Source organism: Nipponia nippon, unplaced genomic scaffold (assembly GCF_047370975.1).
Source record: "Nipponia nippon isolate SJK-2023a ecotype South Korea unplaced genomic scaffold, ASM4737097v1 scaffold_11, whole genome shotgun sequence".
Taxonomy (NCBI): Eukaryota; Metazoa; Chordata; class Aves; order Pelecaniformes; family Threskiornithidae; genus Nipponia; species Nipponia nippon.
In genome coordinates, this window is record NW_028262302.1 from 24,282,590 (window position 1) to 24,306,999 (window position 24,410).

Sequence of the window (24,410 nt, forward strand, 5' to 3'; positions counted from 1 at the left end):
CAGTCCCCCATCTCTCCCACTTCTCCAGTTTACTGCTAGTGAGTTACTGGTTTACTCCCAGTTCAGCAATGCTGAATTTTGTCATGAACCCTTGTGGATTTTAACCTTCTCCACAGTAGTCCTAGTCCAAATGGGTTTTGTTGCCCTTTGGACATCTATTCTGCAGTTCCTGGCACAGCTCCCAGATACAGTGTATTACAGGAGATCTGGGGGGGCCAGTGGTGCCCGTAGGATAACAGTGGGCAAGCGGCTTGTCTCAATGTGTCAGCTCTCAAGCTGGTATTCAGACAGCACAGGAGAAAAGCCATTATGTCAACTGGCTGAAAGCACATCAAATCCCAAAGGTAATTAGCTGGCTGTGAAGGCATTTACAGTGCAGTGTGTGTAGATGCAAGTTTGGGAGGGAGGAGACATGGCTGTGGGCATGGAGCTTTGCTAGATGGAAAGCATCTCTGACATTCATGTCCCTGCAGGTGAACAGGGTATTTTTAAGAAAATTGCTTAAAGTCTTTTAGGAGTTCGGCCCTTACAGAGCAGACCTGCCTGTACACAGGCGACTGCCATGTGCGGTTCAGCCTAGGAGGAAACAAGACCAGTTTCAGCTCCTGAGCATCTGCAGGAGCCCTGTGTGAACAGTGAGGATTTACCAAAAGCCACACTAACCACTCCAACACCTTAGGCATTTTTTTGGCTGTTTATTTGGTGAGTGGTAGGATTTGAAAAATACTTTGTATTTATTTCAAAAGCTAAATACAGAGAACTGCATTGAGAGAGTGCTGCACTGGGCAGGACAATGAGGAGCTGGAGGGTATGACCTGAGACACAAAAAGGAAATCAAATCTCCTGATTTGTCCTGATAGGATATTTAGAGTCTATGTCTGGATTAGCTCAGGTCCTCTTAAACAATGGAGTAGTATCAAATTTGGAGCATTTGACAGTATACTCCATCAGTTTTGGATTTGATAGCTCCATATTATGTGAATAAGGAATCAAAGATAGCATCCATCCATTTTTTCTTGCCTTCCTACCTTGCAGATGCTGTTTGTGAGACATGCTGGGAAAAAACAAGAGGAAGAGGGGAAGAATAATATACGTTATTTCAGAGTGGAGATTTATAAAGCCTCCTGTCTCTGCTTATCATCTAATTAGATTGGTAGCATTTTCCCATTTTAATGAAGCTGTAAAAATGGGAATATATTGTTTTCCTTTGAGGAGATAAAATTAAAAGATTTGGAAGATGTAGAAGTATTGAGATATGGTCCTAAACTACACATGTATTGTAATGACATATAAATGATTAAGTATTCTGTGTACAGGCTGGGGAAAGTTTGTGCTACATCACAGTCCAATGTGACCTTTTTCTCCGCTCCAGGAACCCCAGTTTGGTTCTACATGCAAATTGCACCTATAAGAAATGAGCATGAAAAAGTGGTTTTGTTCCTGTGCACTTTTAAGGATATCACTTTGTTCAAACAACCGATTGAAGATGATTCAACAAAAGGTAAATATGAAATACATTATTATGTTTTTGTAAATGATGAAGTACATGCTTGAGCTCAGTCCTGTGACAGGGACATGTCATGCCTGTGATCTGTTTCTTGAATTCAGGAAATGTTTTGTGACCTGTCAGAGTTTCAATGCCACCCTCCTAAATTATTGCTTAAAAATAAAAGATAAACCATCACGAGTAGAAATTCCCTGACAACATTTTGCCAGAGTCACAAGCCTTCCTTTCTGTTTGTAGTTTTACCACTTCTTCACTACAGCTGGCATTTGCTAAAAATTACGTAGTTTTGAGTCGTTTTAACGCTGCGTTGTTTTGGGAGACCTTTCTCCTAAGGGACTGGTATCTTTTTTTTTTCAGAAAAAAAATAATGTCAGCTTCTTTGTGCTGAGATGTTGATATTTCCTCCTTTCTCACTCTTGGAGATGAAATGCAGAAGAAACAGCCCATTTGGGTCCTTTATTACTGGCTAATGATGTTGACTGCGTGGCAGTTGACATAGTACTTGTTATTTAACAGCTGCTGGTGATGGTGTTTGTTGAGATGTGCCATGCTCTCATCACCTAACAAGCCATGGCCAGACCCGCAGCCTTGCACAAGAGAGAGTTGGTGGGGAAAGGTGCGGAGAATCTAGCAGCATCCTCTGCTTTGGTTATAAGACGTGTGTCTTGTGTCAGGTTTACGTGTGTATTGCTTTGGGTAAATTAATGCACACTTAGATAAAGAAGGGCATTTATGCTACAGCATCCACATCCTGTCTTCTCTTGGAAGTTGCCTTCTGATGATTAATTCCTTGCTATATTTTTCTCTTCACTCTTGGAGAAGGCTTGATTTCTCACCAATAGCCGTGTGTGCTCTAAGCCATCTTCTTTAGAATAAACGTGGTGTCATTTGAATGCACACAGGATTTAAACTAGTTTCTTATGATCTAGATAACACTTATTACATGTGTTTGGATAACTGAAAAGTAGATATATAAAGGCAGACTTAAAATAAAACGAAAGGCCTCTCTTTGGGCTAACACTAAATATGAGAATTTTTTTGTCTAGAGAGTATTATCTGTGAAGTTATAAGATCCTGATATAGGAATACCTTCTCAGCCATCATAAGCTTTACTGCCTCTACAATTTAGTTAGCAACCTGCAAATGTTCCTTTATTTTGCTTTCAGCTCCATGACGTGGAATTCTTCTGCCTGGAAATAATCTAAAATTTTTAGGATAAATACCAGTTAATTGAAAAGACTTTAATTGTAGAGGTCTGAAGGCATGGGACTGGCTCCTTGCTGCAGTGTATATAATATGTAGTGGGAGCTCATAAAGGAAAAAAAACAGTCTTTGCAAGGATCCTCCTGTAGGATTTCATATTTGATGCTTTCTGAGGGGACTGAGATGTATGTCACATGGAACCAGCCCCCCAAATCCCTCCCTTTCACCAGCTCTGCCCTACTTTCTGCAGTACATAGTTGTACTGAGGAGTGTGGGGCTGCAGCAGGACAGGGAAGACACATGGAAGTGGCTCCCAAATGCACAAATGATGAATGTTGCCTTCTTTGGATTCTCAGCCTGGGAGATTCATACTCTGCTGCCTTCCCTGGGGAGGCAGGGATGTGCTGGGGGGGGAGGGGGGAGCTGAGCTCTCCCCCTCCCCGTCTTGTGGCTGAGGAGGAGCAGAATCCACCTGGCATCCATTATAGGAACAATATATATTCCTATGGGAAAGAGCAATAGCTGCAAAGCGCGTAACTTGTGTACTGCTGTTCTCCAGTGAAGGGTACCATTAGTTAAAATGCCAAGCATTAACTATGAACATTGCAAAATATTGTCGTCAGCAGCCAGAGAGGCTTGACTGCATGTTTAAAGAGCACTTACTTCTGTCAAAGTCATACTTTAAAAAAAAAACCAGAACAAAACACCACAGAAGGCAGTACAGCCACATCTCTCAAGTGTCTTTAAGGCATATGATTGGAGTCTTAAGAATTTGCTCAGGGTGCTTTGATTAGAGCATTGATTAACATTGATCAATACGTCCAACAAGCTCCATAATTACAAACCATTGATCTGATTTTTTTCTTCACCTTTTGCATAAATTAGAGCTTGGCTTTTACATTCTTCATATAAAAAAAATCATATTCCAATATTTGCACCATTTTACTACAAGGATGGCAAAACAGCACTGTTGCATTACCTTCTGTGTCTCAACTGGGTGGATCTACGGGATCCCACGGCACTGGGATCACAGTGTTGTTTTGGCAGACGTGCTATGAGAGATGCATAATTCATTGTCCTTGCAGATAACATTACAATGTGCTTAGAAGCTGTCAGGCCACTTTCTTTTTGAATTATGTGATTGGTAAACATATACATTACAATTTAGTGGAGAATTTTTAAACTTTTGTAAAAACCATTTCAGTAAAATACTGCTGTTGAGTGTTGGGATTTGTCATTGAAAAAGATTTTATTTTTCTTTTTAAAAGAAAGATTTTTCTTTGGAAATTCTGCCAGGACCATGCAATACATAATACATAAGTAACTATGGTGCAGATAAGTTACTGTCTATTACTTATGGGAGCAGTAAATTTGAGATAAAAAATTCAACAGAAATAAAATATTGATGCCATTATGCAATAATCTCTCTGTACCAATATATTCTGCACTGTTCAAAGGTATGCTGCTTTGTTGTGAAGCTTCAGTGTATCACGCTCCTACGAGGTACCAGGATTTGGTATTTAAATCATAACAATGGGTTTATCTACACTGCAGTGTCTGTGTGTCCTGGCTCCTCGAAATCAATGGCTGGGTTTGCCAGATCTGCTTGTGGTGGCTGCAACGTGGTCGGCATCTCGTGTAGACCATACAAGGGAACAGCAGTTTCTGAAGTTACAGAACTGCTCAGAAGTGTTGAGGAGCTTGTCGTGTTTGTGAAAACAGGACATACAAATAAAAGAAAATAGTTGTCTTACTACAAAGCACACTGCAAGGGAGAGGTGGGATTTTTTTTGCACAATATAGGCTCAAAAACATGCTGGTTTACAGGCTCAGTACAAAAAATATAGTTGACATCGCAGGGACTAGCCCCCTGTGCGAGCAAGAGGAGTTAGAGAGGTCTGGGGCACTGCGGCAGATGGTGTATCTCTCTGCTTACCTGCATGCTCACCATTTGATGTGTGTTAATGTTGTCAGAGAAGAGGAGGAGGAGGAGGAGGAGGGAGTTTTGTTTGCAGGAGGGAGTAAAAATAATGAAAAATTTTCCCGGGTCACCCAGGAGACTCTGAATTTGTTGCAGTCCAGAAAGCTGTTGAAACTTACTGGACTGAAAGCAAGACTGGAGAAAAAGGATATTTAAAAGCTACCTTCCTCTAATAAAATACAGAGGCAGAGATCAAAACCCGTGTTTTCTGAGAGGGTACAGGCGGTTCGACACTAAAGATTTGACTGACTTGTTTTCTTGTTACCCATGCTGGTATCTATTATCACTGGGCGATGTGTGGGAGACCTGTGATGTATAGCAATATAACAGTGACCAAAAAGTACTGTTGTATACTTGTAAACGGAAAATTACTTTAAAAGTGTCTAACCATGCAAAAGTGTAAAAAAAAAAAAAAAAAAAAAAAAAAAAAATCCCAGCATCTCAAGCAGAAGCAGTGAACGGAAGGAAACATCAGCCACCTGGTTTATGTGTTCACTCCTTGGTGAAGATGCCAGCGGCAGTTGTGCAGGTCTAGAGGGTAGGGAGACCACCCTCCGTTGACTTGGTTTGTGGTTCATAGTGCCCCAGCTCCCGAGTCAGCGGCTGGGTGAGCTGTGGATGGTGTTAGTGTGGAAGAAGAGGCGTGAGAATTAGTGATGGGGCAGGAGATGTCACAGGAGATGATGGCTGCACTTGGTGGTCACTGGGACAATGCACTGTTTTCCAGTGAAGGAGCTGTGCTATGTTTGTCTGGTCTCTCTTTCCTTCTCCTGTTCCTCTTTGGTAATATGAACATTTGTCTGATCTGGATTCAGTACCAAGCAATAGGTCCTTCCTGTGGTCCTGGAGGGCCAGATCTCCAGGTGTCTTGGATGAATGCCTTACACAGCAGAGGTGGAGGACCATTACAAGCATATGAAAGATCGTATTATGTGTTTTCTTCCAGAGAATAAAACCCAAAGAATCTTCTTTTTTATGTTGGTACCATTGTAGGGTCACAGTTGGATGCTTTTATCATCGTGCTGTGCTTTTATTCTGTCTTTACCCAATGGCCTTTTAAAAACATCTGAAGACTTTCAATCCCTCCAAAGACACACAGTGGTAATAATCTTATGTTTATTTGTCAGAAAAAAAATGAAGCCATTTTTCTGGGCCCTATTAGAAGGCCAAATGGGGCCACTTAAAATGTTAACAACATTTGAAGCCAGGAGTGCTGTAGATTATGTTGAACTGAAAGTTTAAGGATAGAAAAAAAGACTGGCATTTTTTTGCTAATAATGGAGTTTCACCTAGTTGTGCAATGGCTTTATTTCCTTTGTTATCATCAGTGAAGAAAAAATATAGCCTCTAGGTAAACTTGGAAGTTTTTTCAGCTAGTATTCTCACTGGTTGTCTTAAGTCGCTTTTGAGTGAAATACCAGGCTTGTCACATGCTGGAAGTGATTGGGAAGTTCTGGTGAGTACTGACGGGATGCTGAATTAGGTTGCAAAGCTGTTTTAATGAGGCCCCTACAACTCAGGACTGTGTGCTGTTAACAGATGGGATCAGGAGATGGCACAGCAGTATCCTGAAGTTGGTTGGTTTTTTGCTTTTGTTTTTGTTTGCTTTTGTTTTGGGGTTTTTTTTCCCCACTTGATACAGCCAGACTTTGATAATCAAGACTGTCTGGGACAATGCTGTAATGCTTCCAGTGATATAACTCTATATGGTTATATAACTCTATATAATGATACAACTCTATCTTGGAGTGTGACAGGGCTATAAAAAGTGTAGTAGTTGCAGAAATACGCACTTATGCTTGCTAATCCTTGCTAAGCCTATAATTCTGATCCTTTTTTATCTTTAATAAGTGCAAGTTATTAAGCATATATAACTAGTTGCACATGGGAACTTTATTCCTTGAGGGGGTATCAATCCTGGTGATAATAGAAGAAGTGGGTGGAGGGATTAGAGCATGAAAATGAGGTTTCTACCTTTAGCTGCAGCACAGCGTACCTGGTTAAATACATCACCTTGACAGTAATCTGTAACAGTAATTTAATAGGTCACAATTTGGATATCCTTACCATATTTTTATTGCACTTTTCCATGGCTGTAATAACAAGGGTCTTGGTGCCAGAGACCCACTTGTTCTGGTGCTACTTCCTATTGCTCTCATCTGCAGAGTTTCACCCCCCCCAGTGCCTTCAGGCACCAGGGAGATCACCTCCATCTCTCCATTCTCCCCTGGGTCTAGAGGCTGCATCCAGGGACAGCTGGGCCTTGAGAAAGGACTTTGGGGGGGATGACAAGAGAAGTGTCATTTGCCAGGACACCAGATGGGCTTCCAGTGTCAAGAGTAGACAACTCATAGGAATGATGCTAAAATATAGTCTCTTGGTATGTGAAACCATCCATTTTGGATGGGCACAGCTTGCTAGTAACCAGGAAGACCTTCTGAGGTCGCTTTTTTGCTCCTGTTCCTGCAGGACAAGCATCTTTGTTATTGTCTTCAGTGACATGCTGGTGGCACTTTTAGCAGACACTGCTTCCAGTCACGAAGAGGTAGTTGTTTCCTCGCTCCTAGGGGTGACACTCCCAGGCCTTATTTCTGCCCTGCTCCTTTCTCGCTTTGCTGCTGTCGGAGACCTACCCTGATGAGAACAGGTAATTTCCATATCCAGGGCTGTTGAGTTTCCTTCACAGAAATCCAGTACTTTTCTGAATCTGGTATTGCCTTTTGAGGCCTTTGTGTGCTCCATCAACAACCATAATGCACATTAACTGTCTGTAAAAGTCTAGAAGTTTAATGTGCGATGCAAAAGAAATCCCATTGAAATCAATTCTAACCCTGTGAGAGATTGAATTAAACTGGAAGCTGATCTTCAAAGCAGTAACTGTTTGTGGATGGATACACTTTCTGTGTAGAAATCTGAACACTCATAAGCCATATATTAAATAATAAATATAAATGTAGTAGAGTTAGAGAGTTTAAGAATCTAATCTGTATATCATAGGCCATTACATTTCACTAAGTTACTCCTCTGCTGAACCCATGAACTTATGTTTAACTAAACCATCCCCTCCAGATAAACATCCAGTATTGATGTAGAAGTCTGACGAGGCTGAGGATCCAACACATTCCTTCATATTTTTCTTGCTTTTTCATTACACTAATTGCTTTAAAAAAAGCATCATATTTAAATTAGCGTGGCTTCAGCTTCTTGCGGTGGCATCTTCTTAAGCATTTTTTCCACTGTACTAAAAAAGTCCCATTAAGTCACTTACACATATAATCAAGCCATCGCTCTACCTTCTTTCAATTAAGTAAATGAGTTGAGCTCCTTAAAGCTCTGTCTAGCCTGAATTTGGAGGTCTGGTCATGGCAGATACAGACATTTTAGCTGCATTTTAATCCAGCTCATTGGCAGCAGCAGGGATGAAGTCGTGGTGACACGGATTGCAGCCTCCCAGGTCCCAAATAAGTTTCTGCAGCTGTTGTTGTAGCCAGGTGGGTTCATAGCTAACTCCTCAATGTTGCTCATTGCTCAGCCTCTCCAAGCCTAACTCTTACTCTTGTACATCCAAGGAGTAGGTGACTTTTTGCCAAAGCAAACCACACGCTGAATTGCTCATCTACTAAGACCTCTGGATCCTTTTCAGAACTGTTCATTGCTAGGGTCATTTCCCCCTCCTGTGCTGGAGATACAATTTGCATTGCTTTTGCCTAGATATCTGATTCCCATTTAAAACATGTTTTAATGGCACATACCCAGTTATCAAGCACATCATTCTGTGTGACTGCCCTCACTACTGTTTAACATTTGTCTAATTTTCCTGTCATCTGGGAATTTTATCAGTCATTTTATAATGACTTTCAAACCATGGAGAAAAGCAGTGAATAGAAGGGGACCTGTCTGCTGCGGTCCAGAAGGCTCTCAGTAATAATTTTTTACTATTTTCCACTACTCATTGTTTGATATCTGCCAGGCAGCAAGTTCTTCATCCATTTAACCGGTAATTTACTAGACTGTGTAGTCTCAATATTTTGTCAAGAGTGTCACACAGTGTCAATTCAGTAAAGATTACCATACAAGAGGATTTGGCCAACGTGTGGCTGTCGGGTGATTCAAATGCAGCACCAGGATGAGGTGATGTTACGTGATGAGCACTGTGGCTGTGCTGATTTGGGAGCTGTTGGGTCCTTGGCTGCAGGTGGGAACAAACCAGGGGCAGCCGCTGAGGTTCTCATCACGTAGCTGCCCAGTCCAGCCCCAGCAAGGAAGCACTGGTACAGGGAGCTGCCCTGGCTCGTGCCTCTCTGGCGTACATCATACATATGCTACGGCTCCGGCGGGCCGTTGCATTTGGCTTGCAGCTTGTTCTGTCAAGGTGTTTGGCTGTCTTGCTGAACCAAATTTATACTCTTATCAAATAATGAAATTAACATTGTGGGGCATTTTACATCATTCCGTAGTGACAGCCATTCATTATGCTCCTTTCCTTTTCTTTTTTCTTGAACATATTGAAACTCAGATCAGCTTTTCTCTCATTTTGCCTGGCACTGAGATCAAGCTAAGCAACCTCTAATTACTTGGGTCAGCCTGTTTGCCCTTTCTGCATATGGGTGCAGAAAGCCTTTTGGTTGTACTCTGGGAGTTCTTTAAAAACTTCATTGTTACTGTAATAAATCTAGCCAAAGAAGGATTTTTTTTTTCCCATATGTCTTTAGCTTTCCATGTCCTTTCTGATAAGTCATAATTTCTCATTCACATACTTAACTTGTTCTCTCTTTCTTCCCATCCCTGTGTGCTGTATTGTATACTGCTTTTTCCTTTCTAGCAGCTGCCTTCCTTTTGACCTTGAGCCTTTGGCTGGTGTAGTCCTTTTCCTTGACCTTTGAATGGCACCATTTTGCTATCTGACAAACTCCTAAAAGCCAGCTGACTGACATTTACAGTACTTAGTCTCCCCCCCCAAATTTGTACTTGTTTTTATATACTTATGGGAAATAAGTTTTTGGTGGCCCTATGTGTGTGTTTACCTTTAGTTGCAGAAACATGAAATTTAAGAAGTTGTGCACTGTAAATTTACAGCTATGTCAGAATTCAATTTAAAAATACATTGTATACCAAATGTAGTCTAGTGGTGTATAAATCTTAGCTCGTTTCATCAGTAGATCTCAGAATGGCTTGCAAAGTAGGTCGTTAGCGTTATCTTCATTTTAAGGAGAAACTGAAGCTCAGAGAGGCAGAGTGATATGCCCAAGATTACCTGGTGATTCTTCATCCATTTTGAGCTCCCCAGTAGTTGCAGTGGGTGGACAGTAACTGGGAATACAACATTGAGCAAGAACAGAGGTCGGATGTAAAAATTATCCCAAGAGTGCAGTACATCATCAGACAGTGGTATGCACAGAATTTCACATCAGGAAATTTATCCTAATATTTTGAATTACATTTGGATAGACTCTGTGGTTTTTCAGTCCATAAATAGTTTTACTGCATCATGGAAGTGATTGAGCTTTGTTTGACTATTATTCTATTTATTCAGGAATCCCATTTATCCCTCTCTCTCTAACAAAGCAAAACCAGGATGATTAAGTTTTTTGAAGAGACAATGAGCTCTTGCAGCCATACTTTACCTGCAATAAAGAGCAAACAGACAGCCATTGCAATGATTTTACTGTCTGAACATCTAGAAATAGTTGAGATTTATAGATGCTAACTACTGATGCAAAAGAATGATCCATGTTATCAATTGAATTCCAAACTGCCTATTTCTGAGTGGTGCTAGCTCTTTGCTTTTGTGGGTAAGTCATAGATTATATATTATTTAAGCATTCTGTATGCTGTTTCGTGAGAGGAGGACAACCTTTCCATGGTCTGGAGGTGTTACATTCCTGCAGGCAGGAATCATCACGAGCATTGCTGTAATTACTGTTTGTGGTTGTTTTTTACATACAATATCATTCTTAACCCAAGTGTTTTCACTGCAGTCTAAGATATTGGATAGTTCCCTGTTACACTGATTTAAAGGCCTTCATTATTTCTGATCCTTTTAAGACCAGACAAACCTTGACAAAAAGGTTAATTGCAACCCAGTAGAGCTACACTAATGTTTTATTAGGCGGAACTAGTCATGTCTAGATTTTTCAGAGCAAGTGCACTATAAAGAACATTAACATCTCGCCTTGAGATTTTTAAACTCTTCGTAAACTCTGATGTATGAATTTAGCTTTAAAATAACATAATATAGTTTATGAACTAGAGACTTTATTTTTTTCAGTGTGGCTGCTAGCAAGGTGACTAAATCCATGTTTGGACCTGCAATCCAGTAAAAGAGATTGCATATTTCAACTCCTAATTAAATTATGTGGAGAATTTGAAGGGTTTTCTTGCTTGCAAATACTTATATTTGAAAATATTTACTGTTATCTATGAAGGCAATGGGTAGGCCTATTGACTACTGAGGTTTGTACAGGGAAGGTGGCTTAAGCACTAGCAGAGCAAAAGAACCCAAGTCTTCTTTGCTCATTAGCCCGTGCCTGCACAGGGGCTTCTCCCTGGCGGAGGGAACTGCCCGGGTCTGATACAGCCCCTTGGCAGGAGCGTCCGTGTGTGATGGGTGCCAGGAGTTGCTCCTCAGGGCACATGGGAGCACCATCAGGAGGCTCACAGTTTTGGGTGGAGTCTAACCAATTCTCTGCCTGCTTTGTGACCTTGAGAGGAATCGGAGGAATTTAAAGGTTTTGTCTCCAGATAGCTATTAGGAAACAGTGATCCTGTACCATCACCTCCAGCATCACTTCTGCTTGGAGAAGCCTCCCTTGCTGTGCTTACTTTGGGCAGCTTTTACCCTGGTCCTTTTTATGCCCTGTCATATACTGCAACAGCGTCTTTGACCTGGATGACATTTCTCCTTACTTAGAGAAGGCAGCAGAGAAGAGGAGCGGGTGCTGGGAGATGGATGAGAGTGTTTGTGTACTGGATCCATCTGCAAGGTATATTAATGGGAAGGAGATTGGTGACCAGAAGGGCAGGGAACGAGGTCCCTATGGCAATGCAGGAGCACGGTTCGCAGGAGGTCCCTGAACACAGAGTAAGCAGTGAGCGCGGTGGTGGAGTGGAGCTGTTAGGGGAGCAGCTGCCGCAGAGCTGTTCCCACCCCAGCTGTCCAATGTAAAGCACAATGATAGATTCAGGATCTCAGCAAGAAAGATGTGTGGGCATAATACTACTCTTGTTGGAGTAGTAGCTGATGGAAGGGCACGTGCTCTAGTGAGTAACAGGTTTAAGGTAAGATAGTTTGGACTCTGACAGTGGAGGGACGATAGGATCAAGTTCTAAGCTGGAAATACTGTTTCCTCCTTAGATACCACATAATTTTTGTAGTGGTGTATATATACATCTAGGGAGTGGCTGAGTGAGCATCTTAGACCCATCTGGAAAGCTTTTCCCTCTCTGAGGAGGTGTTCGGGCACTTTATCTGCTTTCCTTGACTATTGCCTACCTCTCTTCCATGCTCCTGCACTCCCTCAAGCATCCTGGCACAATATTAACAGCTTCAACTCATCTTGTAGCAGCTAAGGTTTGAAAGAAATACTATTTTTAAAAAAAAAAAATAATTTATTACTCCTTTTTTTTCTCTTCAGAGGAGCCTTTGGCTCAGCTGTTGTCTGAAGTACACCACCCAAGTCATCCCTGGCTCAGTTAGCCCCGCAGTCAGAGGGCTGTCAAATTAGCAGTCCTAATTAGAGCAAGAGACATGGAGAAGATTTTGCGATGTAAAGTATTTAATTGTGACCAGAACACATGGAGGAAGAAGAAAGTTGCATACTTGGAAGGACAGCATTGCAGCTGGGCCAAAGGAGAGACTAGTTTAGTTCATGTCTATCAACATGCTTGCCTTCATGCCTGTTTTCCTAACTGTATGGAGTTGTTAAACCTGCATCTTAAATTTCTTGAGAATGCAAAAATTTTAATTTGAGTAATGGGTAGGAACAGGGAAATACTTTGCTAGGCTCCTGTTTAAGAACAGACCCTTGTTTTGGATTATGACAATGAATGCACATTGAGAGTTTTGGGTTTTTTTGGTTTTTGTTTTTGTTTTTGTTTTTTTTTTTTTTTAAAGCAGGGGTACAAATTCTTCTGGCTTTGTCCATGAATCGGGAATTAATTAAAGAGAAACAGGGGAAACAATCATTTTATGTGTATGCTATTCCAGAATTTTCCATTTGGGGTAGTTAACAACTTTCTCTGAAGTATCCAGTTTAACTTCTTATAAGGAGAAGCAGCTGCTGGCCTGATCTGGTGTGTGATCTGATGATGTTGCCTTTGTTCCTAAGAATTTGAGTGCAGTGGTGCAAATTCAGGGTATTATTTTTCAAGTGGTGCTGTGGAAGAAAGACACAATCCAGCTGAGCTGAAGAGAGCATTAAAGTGTTGCTTTTTCGCACGAGTAGGTTTTTTTCCCTCTTGCACCTGCTATTTGTGCTGCTCCTTTACTCCTTCCAGACTGAAAGTATCTGTGAGGACAGGCGGTCACTAATACATGGGATAAAATTATCATTCTTTTCATGTCTCTGTCTATAGAGGAAAAGAAGAGAATCATTTGAAGAAACATTGACAGCACTAGGCAGCTATGCAAATTTTGCCTCATCTATTTAAATATACACATTGGTTTTAAATATAATTCTGAACTTATCTAGTCTACAACAAGGTCAAGAAACAGAGAAATGTACCCTGTACAGATTATTTCAGACACGAGGCAGCCTGTATACATTTTCACCTTCCCACTCATCCCCCAGCATCTTGCTGTTGCTATGTTTTTAATTCTCTTGGGTTGTAAATAGGAAACAAAAGAACTTGGTACTTTTTCACACTATTGCAGATGGATAGATTGGAGCAGGTAGAATAATGCTGGAATTTGTGCTGAATTAGAAAAAAAGTCATGTTAGCGTATTCTGTACTTCCAGCATCCAGAATCACGGGCTTCACAGGGCTGAAAGAAATGTGAAAATGTGAAGTCTCTAAATGAGGCTGGAAGGGTTTTTGCAAAAGGTCTGCTCTAGCACAAAGCAAAGCTTTGGTCTTGGTGGAGAAAGGACACGATGAAATGGTTTGCCCCGTGAAAAGAAGAGGTCAGATCAGATGAGCAGAGTGGTAACCCTGAATGCTAAAATGTGTGGCTTTCTTTCACATGACATTGATGATCTCACCAAGGTGGAGAAGGAGTATTTGAAAAAGTCATAGTTCTTCTTTCTTCTTATTTTTACAGCTAAAGGATTGCTGTTGTTTGGTATGTGTCTTACTCCTCCAGCTCCTTGTGGTACATCTTTCCCCACTTCCCCAGGCTTTCTGTATTTGCAGTTAATGCAGAACAGATGTTTTTCGTACCTAAGACGATGGCAAGGGGTTTCTTACCAGTTTTACTTTCCTAAGAGGAGAGGCATTTTTAAAACCCATATTTTTGTGATTGGGATCTCTCAGCCTGTGAAGCACCATAGGAAAGGATTGCTAGAGGGTATATGAAGCCATCTCCTGTCATTGCCAGCCCCTGACTCTTCTCCAAATCCTCATCTAATCACTGTACAGATCAATGCCCTGAACCTCAGAAAATAAAGTAAACCTTGAATCATTAACCATCAGTCATCAGAAAGGTGCATCACAGCATCACAGAGTGGTTGAGGTTGGAAGGGACCTCTGGAGGTCATCTTGTCCACCCCCCTTGCTCAAGCAGGGCCCCTACAACCAGTTGCCCAGGACCATGTCCACATAGCTTTTGAATATCTCCAAGGATGGACACTCCACAACATCTCTGGGTGACCTGTGCCAGTGCCCCCTCACAGTAAAACAGCGTTTCCTGATGTTCAGACGGAACCTCCTGTGTTTCATTTTGTGCCCATTGCCTCTGGTGCTGTCACTGGGCACCACTGAAAAGAGCCTGGCTTTGTCCTCTTTGCACCTTCCCTTCAGGTATTTATGTACATTGATAAGATCTGCCCCCTGCCGAGCCTTCTCTTCTCCAGGCTGAACTGTCCCAGCTCTCTCAGCCTTTCCTCAGAGGAGAGATGCTGCAGTCCCTTAATCATCTTCGTGGCCCTTTGTTGGACTGTATTCAGTATGTCCATGTCTCTCTTGTACTGGGTAGCCCAGAACTGGACACAGCACTTCAGGTACTGGCCTTACCAGTGCTGAGGGGAAGGATCACTTCCCTTGACTTGCTGGCAATACTGTGTCTAATGCAGCCAAGGATACCATTCACTTTCCTTGCAGCATGGGCGCATTGCTGGCTCATGTTCAGCCTGGTCCGCCAGGACCCCCGGGTCTTTTTCTGCCAAGCCGCTTTCCAGCTGGGTGGCCCCCAACATATATTGGTGTGTGGGGTTGTACCTCCTTAGGTACAGGACTTTGCACTTCTTATTGAACTTCATGAGGTTCCTGTCAGAGTCGGAGTAGCTGACAAAGCTGAGATGTGACAGATGAGAGCGTTGGGACTGAATCCAGCAGTTTGGCTGTGGTGGTTTTGGCTTTGCTGAGCTCCTTTCCATCATTCTCGTATCAGCTCTGTGGGGCAGGGTGACAAACTAAGGCTTGGGGACTTGCCCTGAATCCATCCCCATGGACCACAGGGAAGTGTCTTTCCAGGGGAAGAGGACACTGCATGTATGCATGTGTGTAAGGTACCTTCCCAGGGTCTGGAGGTGGGTGACCACCTTCCCGGAGGAGAACTGCTCTTTTTCTCTGGTTCTTGCAGCGTGGTTGCAGCATGCCAAGAGCAATTGGCTGGATGCACTGTGGCCTCCAGCCATTATGAGAAATGTTGGGGCAGAGCTGTCATGATGCTGTTACCACGCTTACTTGCTCTTTGAAATCACTGGCTAAGAAAGATAAAGAACAGTTCTGTCTTTTATCTTAAAGCTGTCTCCTTGCCACAGTTTTATAGACAATTAGGAAAAAGAAAACCACAATAATTTTCTCTAGAAATTAATAGTTCATACTCTGATCACTATAGTCTCTTTTGACCTTATTTAATACAGGAAGTGCATGTTCCTAATTGAACATCCCTGTAAGCTCAAGATGCGTATCTGAAGTTCACATTTAGTTTTGAAAATTTAATAAAATGCTTCTATTTTTTACCTTTTCACAGTGCATATTATATGTGCATTTTTGAGGTCATATATAAATAGCCAGACAAGTGGTTTGTGTTGTGCTGGTGGTGTAGCATGATACTTAGATCTGTTCTGATTGCTAAATGATGAACAACGGATTTACATTTGCATGAATGTGATAGGTATGTGGTAAGTTGCAAAGCCAAACTGTAAATTATTTTTTTCTTGAAGTTTTATTGTCTTGTGTGTTCTCTGCTCTTCATTTTATTTACCCCAGGGCTTCCCTTAACTTTTCAAGTCCCTGACTCCTATCAGACAAGAGGCATTTAAAAATAAACCTAGCTAACATAGAAATGTTGTTTCCTTTCTCAGATGTGACATTTCCCCCAATTTTCACCTACTCAGCATTCAAGTTAAATAAAAGTAAAACCTTCTCCTGAACCCATTTCCTGACCGTTTGTTTGATATTTTATACACACCTGTGTAGTAAAATATCAGGCTATACCTGGCTAAACTGAATGTTGAGCATCTCTTTCAGTGCTCTTGGGGAGGCATTTCCTTCCTGAAGATATTTGAGTTTTCACTTTTCCTGCTTAACGCCCAGGAGCTACACTGCTTAAACCCCTGGCGTTTTCTTTGCTCCTGCCAATCTACCTCATCCATTGACGCATCCGTGCCAGCTGTCCCGTTTGGGCGTTTTTCCAAAAGGAATGACTTGATGACACGTTCTCGGGTCGGTGCTGCTGTCAGTAACAAACTCTGATTGCTCTTTTCTGAATGCTGCAGAGAAAATTCCCAAGGGGCGGCCCAGTGTGTGGGTCTCAAGCTACCATTAAGGCAGATGTTTATCATTAGTTTAACAGCTAAATGTATTTCTGAATGCCATTAAAAATCTAGTGCTTAATCTGTCTTTAAAGTCTTAATGATTTTTTTTTTTTTTTAGTCTGAAGCATTGCTGTTGATGCAGCCCTGAATTTTGCTGATTTTTTTTTTTTTTTCTTCCAAGTTTTAGTTTCGTCCCTGAAGTCTAGTTGGGGCAAGAAACAGTAAAAACTTAAGGACCAGACTTTTGGGGCTGCTTCAGTGGCCCTGAATCACCAGAAGCCTTTCTGTAGCTGGGCAGGATTTTACTTCAGCAGCATTTGCAGACTTTGGAAGCCTTTGCATCAACTTCAGAGGCTTAGAATTAGATTTCAGCAGCAGAGTAACTCCCCAGAAGGCTGAAAGCACAATGTGATCCCTCTAACACAATGTCTCCAAAAGGCAGAAGAAAGAACAAGCCAAAGCGTTTTGATTTTACTCAGATTTACTTGTGGTTGCCTTGAAGCAGCGGTATTTTTCCCTCTTTAGCAAGATCTTTAAGCCTGGAGGCTGAAGCTGTTCTGTGCAGCAATTTAAAGAAACTATTCAAGTCTGAGACTTAATATTGGTTAACATGAAGGAGATTTACTAGCGATGAATTAGGTTTGAGTACTTCTGATATGATTTCCTTCTCTCCTGCAGGTTGGACAAAGTTTGCCCGGTTGACACGGGCCCTGACGAACAGCCGGAGCGTACTGCAGCAGCTAACGCCAATGAACAAGGCCGAGGTGGTGCACAAACACTCCCGGTTAGCTGAAGTAAGTGGGATAGACACCAGCCTGCTCCCTTCGTGAGGCAGGAAGAGATGGGGGGGATAAAAACCCAAACCTATTCCTATTTATAAATAATATTTTAGAGGAAAATACTTCCTAACTCTGGTTCTTTCAACCTCTCCTCTGCTCATCCTAAAGCAGCACTATGTGCCAAGCCCGTGTTTCTGGGACAGGTCATGCTCCTTCAGTCATGAAAACAGTCTCTGTAGGTTGCTTTTACTTAAATGGCCCTATTTCTGTGCATGCAATTCTCAGTTTGCCAGTTGTTGCTTAACTTGGGGTGCACAGTGTCCTCTGCGTGCTGTCTCACAGCGACATGGAACCAGACTTGATGTCCTTGAGCCCTGTGGATGGTCGCTTACTCTCCCAGGGAAATGGGATTGTTTGAGAAACCAGGTACTCCTCTTTGGAAGTATCCCTGTCTGGGTCCCTGGGGTTGTACAGGCACACTGACTACATATATATCTTGACTTTCTTGCAAAGTCATTCCTGCAGTATTTTGCTCATAATTTTTTTCTTCAGAACTGATGAAATGAACTCTTTGGCAGGTTGCAAACATCTCCTTAACAGTGCAGATGGTGCAACAAGTGAATGCCTTCAGGTTAACTGATGAAACAGAGGTACTGCTTTCATCTTCATGTCCATTGGTAATGAAAAATATATGGGTCAAAAATATATGGTCAAAATATATGAACTACTGAAAATGACAACCCTAGCCACCTTGTGCCAGAGAGCTTGTCCTGGGTTTGATGCTAAGAACCGGTAGCAGCTTTAAAATTTTTTTTTTTTTTCCCTTTCTGGTTTTAGTGGACTTTGATAATAAAAGCTCTACTTAAATTAAAATCAGAATGGAAACGCACAGTTTTCAGGTGTTGGCAGCGTGATGCTTTCCCTTGAGTTATCCCATACCAATAGCTTGGATGACTGCTGAGTTACTCTCACATCTTGCTTTTCTGATTCATGACATTTCAGCATTCTGTAAATCCAGTTATATCCATTATTGGTTAGTCTAGAGAAGGGAAGACTGGAGGAGATATGGTAACAATATTCAAATAAGTCTAAAGCAGTTGCATAGAATGAGGGAGGAAATTATTCACCAGGACCACCATAGCTAGAGAAAAAGTAATGGCATTAAGTCATAGCAAGGAAAATTTGGATCAGGCAGTAGGAAAAGCTCAGGTAAGGGAGAAGGTTGTACCCAGGAATAGGTTGCTTGGAGAGTGTGCAGTCTCCTATCTTAGAAGTTGTTTAGAGCTGCAAAATGCTGTCTAGGCAAAATGCTGTCAGGAATGCAGGCTGAGTGGATGTATGCTATCACCGTATAGGCCCCAATTTTCCATACTTCTGTGTTTGAGGAAGATCGTTATCATCACAGCTCATTTCTTGCAGAATGTACTGCCCACCTTTACCAGGCTTAACTGTTATCAGCCATTTTCGTTAGTTGTATACAAGAATAATTCAGAATCTGCGATGAATGCAGCTGACTAACAAGATATTGTGTATTCTTCAGTGGTTTAAAATTAAAAATTCATGCAGCATGAAAGAAATAATCATTATAGTTCAGTGGTCTCCACAGCCACTTGCCACCCACTCACCATGTCAAACTCAGCATGATATTATGTTAAGAATAATAATTATGCTTTTACAGTATCATGGGAGCTCCTAAGCACTCCACCACCAGAGGCATAGGGAACTATCAAGCATATGTTCATCTCATTCGGCTTGAGCCCTAAGAAGCTTATTATTCCAGCTATAGTGAGGCTGTTTCCAGCTCCTGCCCCAGTGAACAAGACAGCGAACAAACAGGCCTGTAGAAACCAAGGAAAGAAGTCCCAGTCCTGATTTATCACAATAGAAGAGTGTTGAGTCCAGAGATAACTGGAGATAACAATCAGATTATGAGTCAAAGCCAAAATGGTGTGTGAAATGCAGGGGACAATTTTGGCATTGAAAGAAGTTTCATGGGTTTGCACAAAGGCTGCTGTGGTAAAATGACTGTACCGATCATTGCTTTTATTCCAGGGAAGGACCCATGGATCCACCAGTGAGTTCAGCGTACCACAGTGGCCAGCTGAATCTTGCCCATTGCGTGGTTATAGGAGTGCTGTTAGTGAGTTTTGTCCTGGTCAGTGGGGAAGGGGTACCTGGAGCTTGATATTTTTATGGGTCTTACCAGGGGTTTGGCATCTGTGAGGGCCTCTGGTGAGTGCCATTGGGAGCAGGCTGCCCGGTGTGCATTGCAGTTCAGCTGGAGTTCAACACATGGCTTTGTGTTACACCGAAGCTGGTGTGATATGGGGCTGTTGGCAAAGGGAGCAGCCATGGTCTCCTGGAGGTCTCTGCTGCACTCTCACTGCTGCCTGTGTTGTGGGTCTAGTGGTTTTCTGGCCACAGCATAAATTTATGTAACTCAACTGACTCTGTAGAAAACAAATGGCTAACTAATGTAACAATAAGTTAATTTTTCATCATATCAGTTTAACTGACTTTCCTTACAGGTCATGATTGCTAAATCTGGCCTTAGGGAGGGTGGGAACAGGTAGGCAGAAGCAGGTTTGCATCCCATCAGGTTACAGCCTGACATTGGGCCAGATTAGACACATTGGGAAGCCACATCCTCCGACACAGAATGAGAGAGGCTGCTGTTGTTGTCCCTTGGTGATTTCTGAAGAACAAATTGTCAGTAGAGCCAGGCTTTTACTGTTTGATCTCAGTAATGGCTTTCTCATCTTAAAAATAAGACTGTAAAGAATTAATGGAGAATCCGTACCTGTGGTACTTGAGTTCATATTCTTAGTTGTGCTGTTTATTCAGAGCCATTTACTCCTCTTCATCGAGCAAGCATCCTGCGTTTGATCATTTTTACACATATGGGACTGCTATTTGCAATCCAACTGTCCCTGCAAATACGGTGCATCAGCTTCAATATGGGACAGGTGTAGGGCTGAAATGAGTTTTAAAGTTGCTGGAATGATTTATTTTATCCCATACAGACTTGAGATCCCCAAATGTAAAAGGTGTTATTAGTTCCAAAATAGACATGAATCTTTCAATTGTCAGTGCGATATATTGCCACGTTGTGCGTTCCTTTGTGCTTTTGTTTCTCATGTTGGACTGAGATAAGAGGTAATTAGATTAGCTGGGAGGAGTGTCTTAAGTGAATTTGGCTTGGTTCCTTTGCGATGTTTCCAGTTCCACATTTTACAAAAGTATGCATGCAGGAGATTACAGTCATATGCAAAAAAGAAAAGTAATTACAAGAAATAAAAGAGAACCCACTAGTGATATTGAGCTTGTAAGAGCAACAACTTTTTGAAGAAAATGAGAAGGAAGCATGCCAGGGTGTTAGGGCAGAAATTGTGCAAGCGGTGCTACATTTTAGAAGGAGGTCAGCCAGCAAGGCTGAAGTCTGGTTTACCTTTGATGGGTATTGTTCTGGCTCAACAGTGGTTTAAAAAAGAGGTCAGGCACGAAGGATTAGTCTTGTAACACTTCCAAATATGAATGAATACTCATGTTCATAACTGCAGAGTATAAGCTGGTGTGGCAGTACCCACAACCTGTTTATGGAGCCTCCGTGCCCTTGCTATTGGCATGGTTTCCCCTCAGTCCATCTGCAAAGACCTCCCTTTATGCAAGAATATCCTTAGATGCTATGCTGCTGCCATTCATCGAGTGATAGCTGCTTCCACACATTCTTAATAAATCAGATAATTTAGAAACTGTGAATTGACTTGCAATGTCCAATGAACACAGTCCCGTCTTTGTGCTGCTCCTTACAGAAATCCATAAGAACCCTAATTGGATCATATTAATTGAAAACAGTAACATTTGCTTTTCTGTCTTTTACAGGTTCTCCAGCTGGGATCTGATATTCTTCCTCAGTACAAGCAAGAAGCTCCAAAGACTCCACCACACATTATACTACACTATTGTGCTTTTAAGACCACTTGGGACTGGGTCATCTTAATTCTAACCTTCTACACAGCAATTATGGTTCCATATAACGTCTCCTTCAAGACAAAACAGAACAACATTGCCTGGCTCGTGCTGGACAGTGTCGTGGACGTTATTTTTCTGGTTGACATTGTTTTGAACTTTCATACGACCTTTGTTGGCCCTGGTGGAGAGGTTATATCTGATCCCAAACTCATAAGGATGAACTACCTGAAAACATGGTTTGTGATTGATCTTCTGTCCTGTTTACCGTATGACATCATCAATGCCTTTGAGAATGTGGATGAGGTAAGTGATTGTAGTCTGCCTCAAAAGGATTGTTTTAATTAGGAATTAATTTAGGAGCATGCTCCCAGGCATCTGGCAGCAATAAGAGGCAACTGAAACTGTGCAAATATGCAGGGATGGCCTGAAGCTGCTGGGCTTCGCCTACGCAGCATTCCCATGTTGGAGAAGAGATGTCTTATGATTTCAGTACCATGTACGGGTGTGTACATTAATGATGTGGTTTTTAGAATCCCTTGCTTGTCATCCAAAAGCATTGTTGCGTATCCATATCAAAACGGGCTGGACCCCTGCCACAGCCTCCCTTTTCAGCTCATACCCAGTGATTGACTTTAAGCAGTCCTAATCCATTGCAGGGCAGACTAATATGGCTTGACGTAAATAATCAAAACTCTGTATCTGCTCTGGCTGAAGCTGGTGGCAAATTTGCCACTGAGTTATACGAAAATAGAGAATGCCTCTGAATGAGCATTTTTAAAATCATGCCCTAGGACTGCTCTTTGAACCATGCTGTAATTATCTTTTTTTTTTGTGATATCTTTTTAAATGTCTGATTGAGAGGGAGATTTATCTCCATTTTTTTTAAACAGTTCTTGAGTTACTGCTGGAATTTTAGAAACTGTTTGAGGAGAGAAAACATAAATATCTTAAACGGACACTGAATTAAAGCTTTTTAACTGCTCAATGTATTAACATTTACGAAATCGAGCTTGCAGCCTAAGATAATAGAGAGAACAAGCAATAACTATGACAAATAATGCATGCACAAGTCAGTGTAGAGAAAATTAATTATTAAAATGCAACTATAATGGCATTAGGACTTGCTTTAATTTTTCTCTAGAGCCTTTTATCTTTAGGGCCATAAACAGATGAAAAAGCCTCTGTTCGTTTTTTAACTTTTTAACAGTTTTTTTCTTAGAACACCATTGAGTGTTTTTTTTTATTTTTTTTGTTTTTAAATTCTCAAATTCTACAGTTATATATTCTCACTATATAAAATCTACATTCTTATTTTTTTAATGCAGATTTTGTAGAGCTCCTTTAAAATTCCATCCCTGTCTCTGTGCTAAGTACCATCTTTTGACATTGTTCCATTTTATTTATAGCAAATATGACAGAAGTGATAATACTTGCAGCTTAAATTCAAGATCATATGAGGGCTGCCCGTCTGGAAGCAGGTTGTACAGTCAGGCTGTGTAAGGAGGTGGTATTATCAAGGTTGTAAATATAATACAACTTTTTAAGATCACCAATTTCAGACTGAGAGGAACCCGATTTTTATAAAAATGCAGCGTTATCTCCAGATTTTTGCTTTAATATGTAAAACAAACAGAAAATTTCTGTGCCCAAGCAGTACAGATTTAAACGATGAGCTTAACCTCTTTCTCTACATATAGATGGGAAATAAACCATCTGTAATATTTGTGACAGTGAAGAGAGTCATTGGCATAGCGCATTATAATTGAGGCACACTTAAAGTGGCAAACTTTAACCAAAATGTAGTAACAATAACAAGGTATCATGAAGTCCAGTGATCCTAGAGCTGCTATCATTTACCTTCAAATAAATGAAATATCAACTCCTTTTTAATAAGAGAACCAATAGTAACATTTCTTTCTCATGAAATGGTGTGTTATGGCCCTGGAGCCTCCAGCAGACGTTGGAGTATAACTGCTTATGTATTTGATTTCAAACCCCTCCAACTCCAGTTTTCCCTAGTGCCTGAAAAGAACTGAAGTGATTTTGAAAACAGGTATGTAAACAGTCAGTCTTTCGTCCTTGGGTCTACATTCTCCCTTTCCTCTGTCTTCCAGGGGAGATTTTTTTTTTTTTTTTTGTATGATATGTCTTCATTTCTGACATTTAAATCATTTGAGCTGGTCGGTGTGTTCTGGGTGGTTGTAGTTATTAATGCTCTCTATCTTCATTTGGCTTTTGACATTTATTTTAACTGATGCTTCTTTTCTGGGATTTAACTTTTTGGCCCACTAGCAGCAGTGTGCTCAAACACTGTTCATGGGTAAAGAATCAGTAAATCAATAAGCTTAATTTGGAAGAAATATTCTGATTGATGAAAAGGAGAGTATTTCTCATTAGAAGGTGAGTGTTTCCTCCTTAGGCAAGAGGAGAGAGAAGAGTTCTTTTAGCTCTTGATTCTGGTAGGTTTTAGCTCTTTATCTTGGCCTGGGTGTTGCATTTGTCTTCAGCATTAAAGTTGGCGATTGTGGCATTTCAGAAAAAGTTAACAGAAAATCAGAGCTTAGTGGTAAAGACCTTGGGGGCAGGTCCTGGTGCTCTTTGAGTTCTTGGTATGGCGGCGAAGGATGGACCCAAATCAGAGTGAATAGCCCTAAAAGCCAGCTGAGTGAAAGGTGACTTTCCAGATTTCCCTTGTGTGTCCTACTTCCATCCCTCCTTTTTCTACGTAAAGCATCAAACGCAATTTTGTTAGTTGTTAAGGGACTACGTGAGTAGGGGGGAACAGTATTGCAGGCAGTTTCTTTTCCTCCCTATGGGCAGGTCTCTCACGCATAAAGAAGGATATGGGCAAAGAAGTTTAGGTTTGTGTCTCTCTGTTGTAGATGTAGACTACTATATGTGATATAGGTGTGTGAAGGTTCTCACGCAGAGGCTGCTGAGTCATTGTATAAGATGTCTTATGCACTTGAGTGCTGTTTTATAATGTAAGAATTAAGGAGGTAAATTGAAAGATTAAAAAAAAAGGAGTTTGAAAAAAGGAAATGTAAGTT

At 41.3% G+C, this 24,410-nt stretch overlaps 1 protein-coding gene across 1 annotated transcript in view; it reads left to right on the plus strand.

Annotated features, from left to right (window-relative positions):
* Positions 1-24,410, plus strand: part of KCNH5 (potassium voltage-gated channel subfamily H member 5) — a 174,007-nt gene that overhangs the window by 23,418 nt on the left and 126,179 nt on the right. Inside the window, exons 4-6 of the mRNA XM_087747952.1 lie at positions 1,373-1,501; positions 17,288-17,403; positions 21,271-21,663. Of these exons, the coding sequence (XP_087604078.1) occupies positions 1,373-1,501; positions 17,288-17,403; positions 21,271-21,663 (638 nt within the window). The remainder of the gene's footprint in view (positions 1-1,372; positions 1,502-17,287; positions 17,404-21,270; positions 21,664-24,410) is intronic.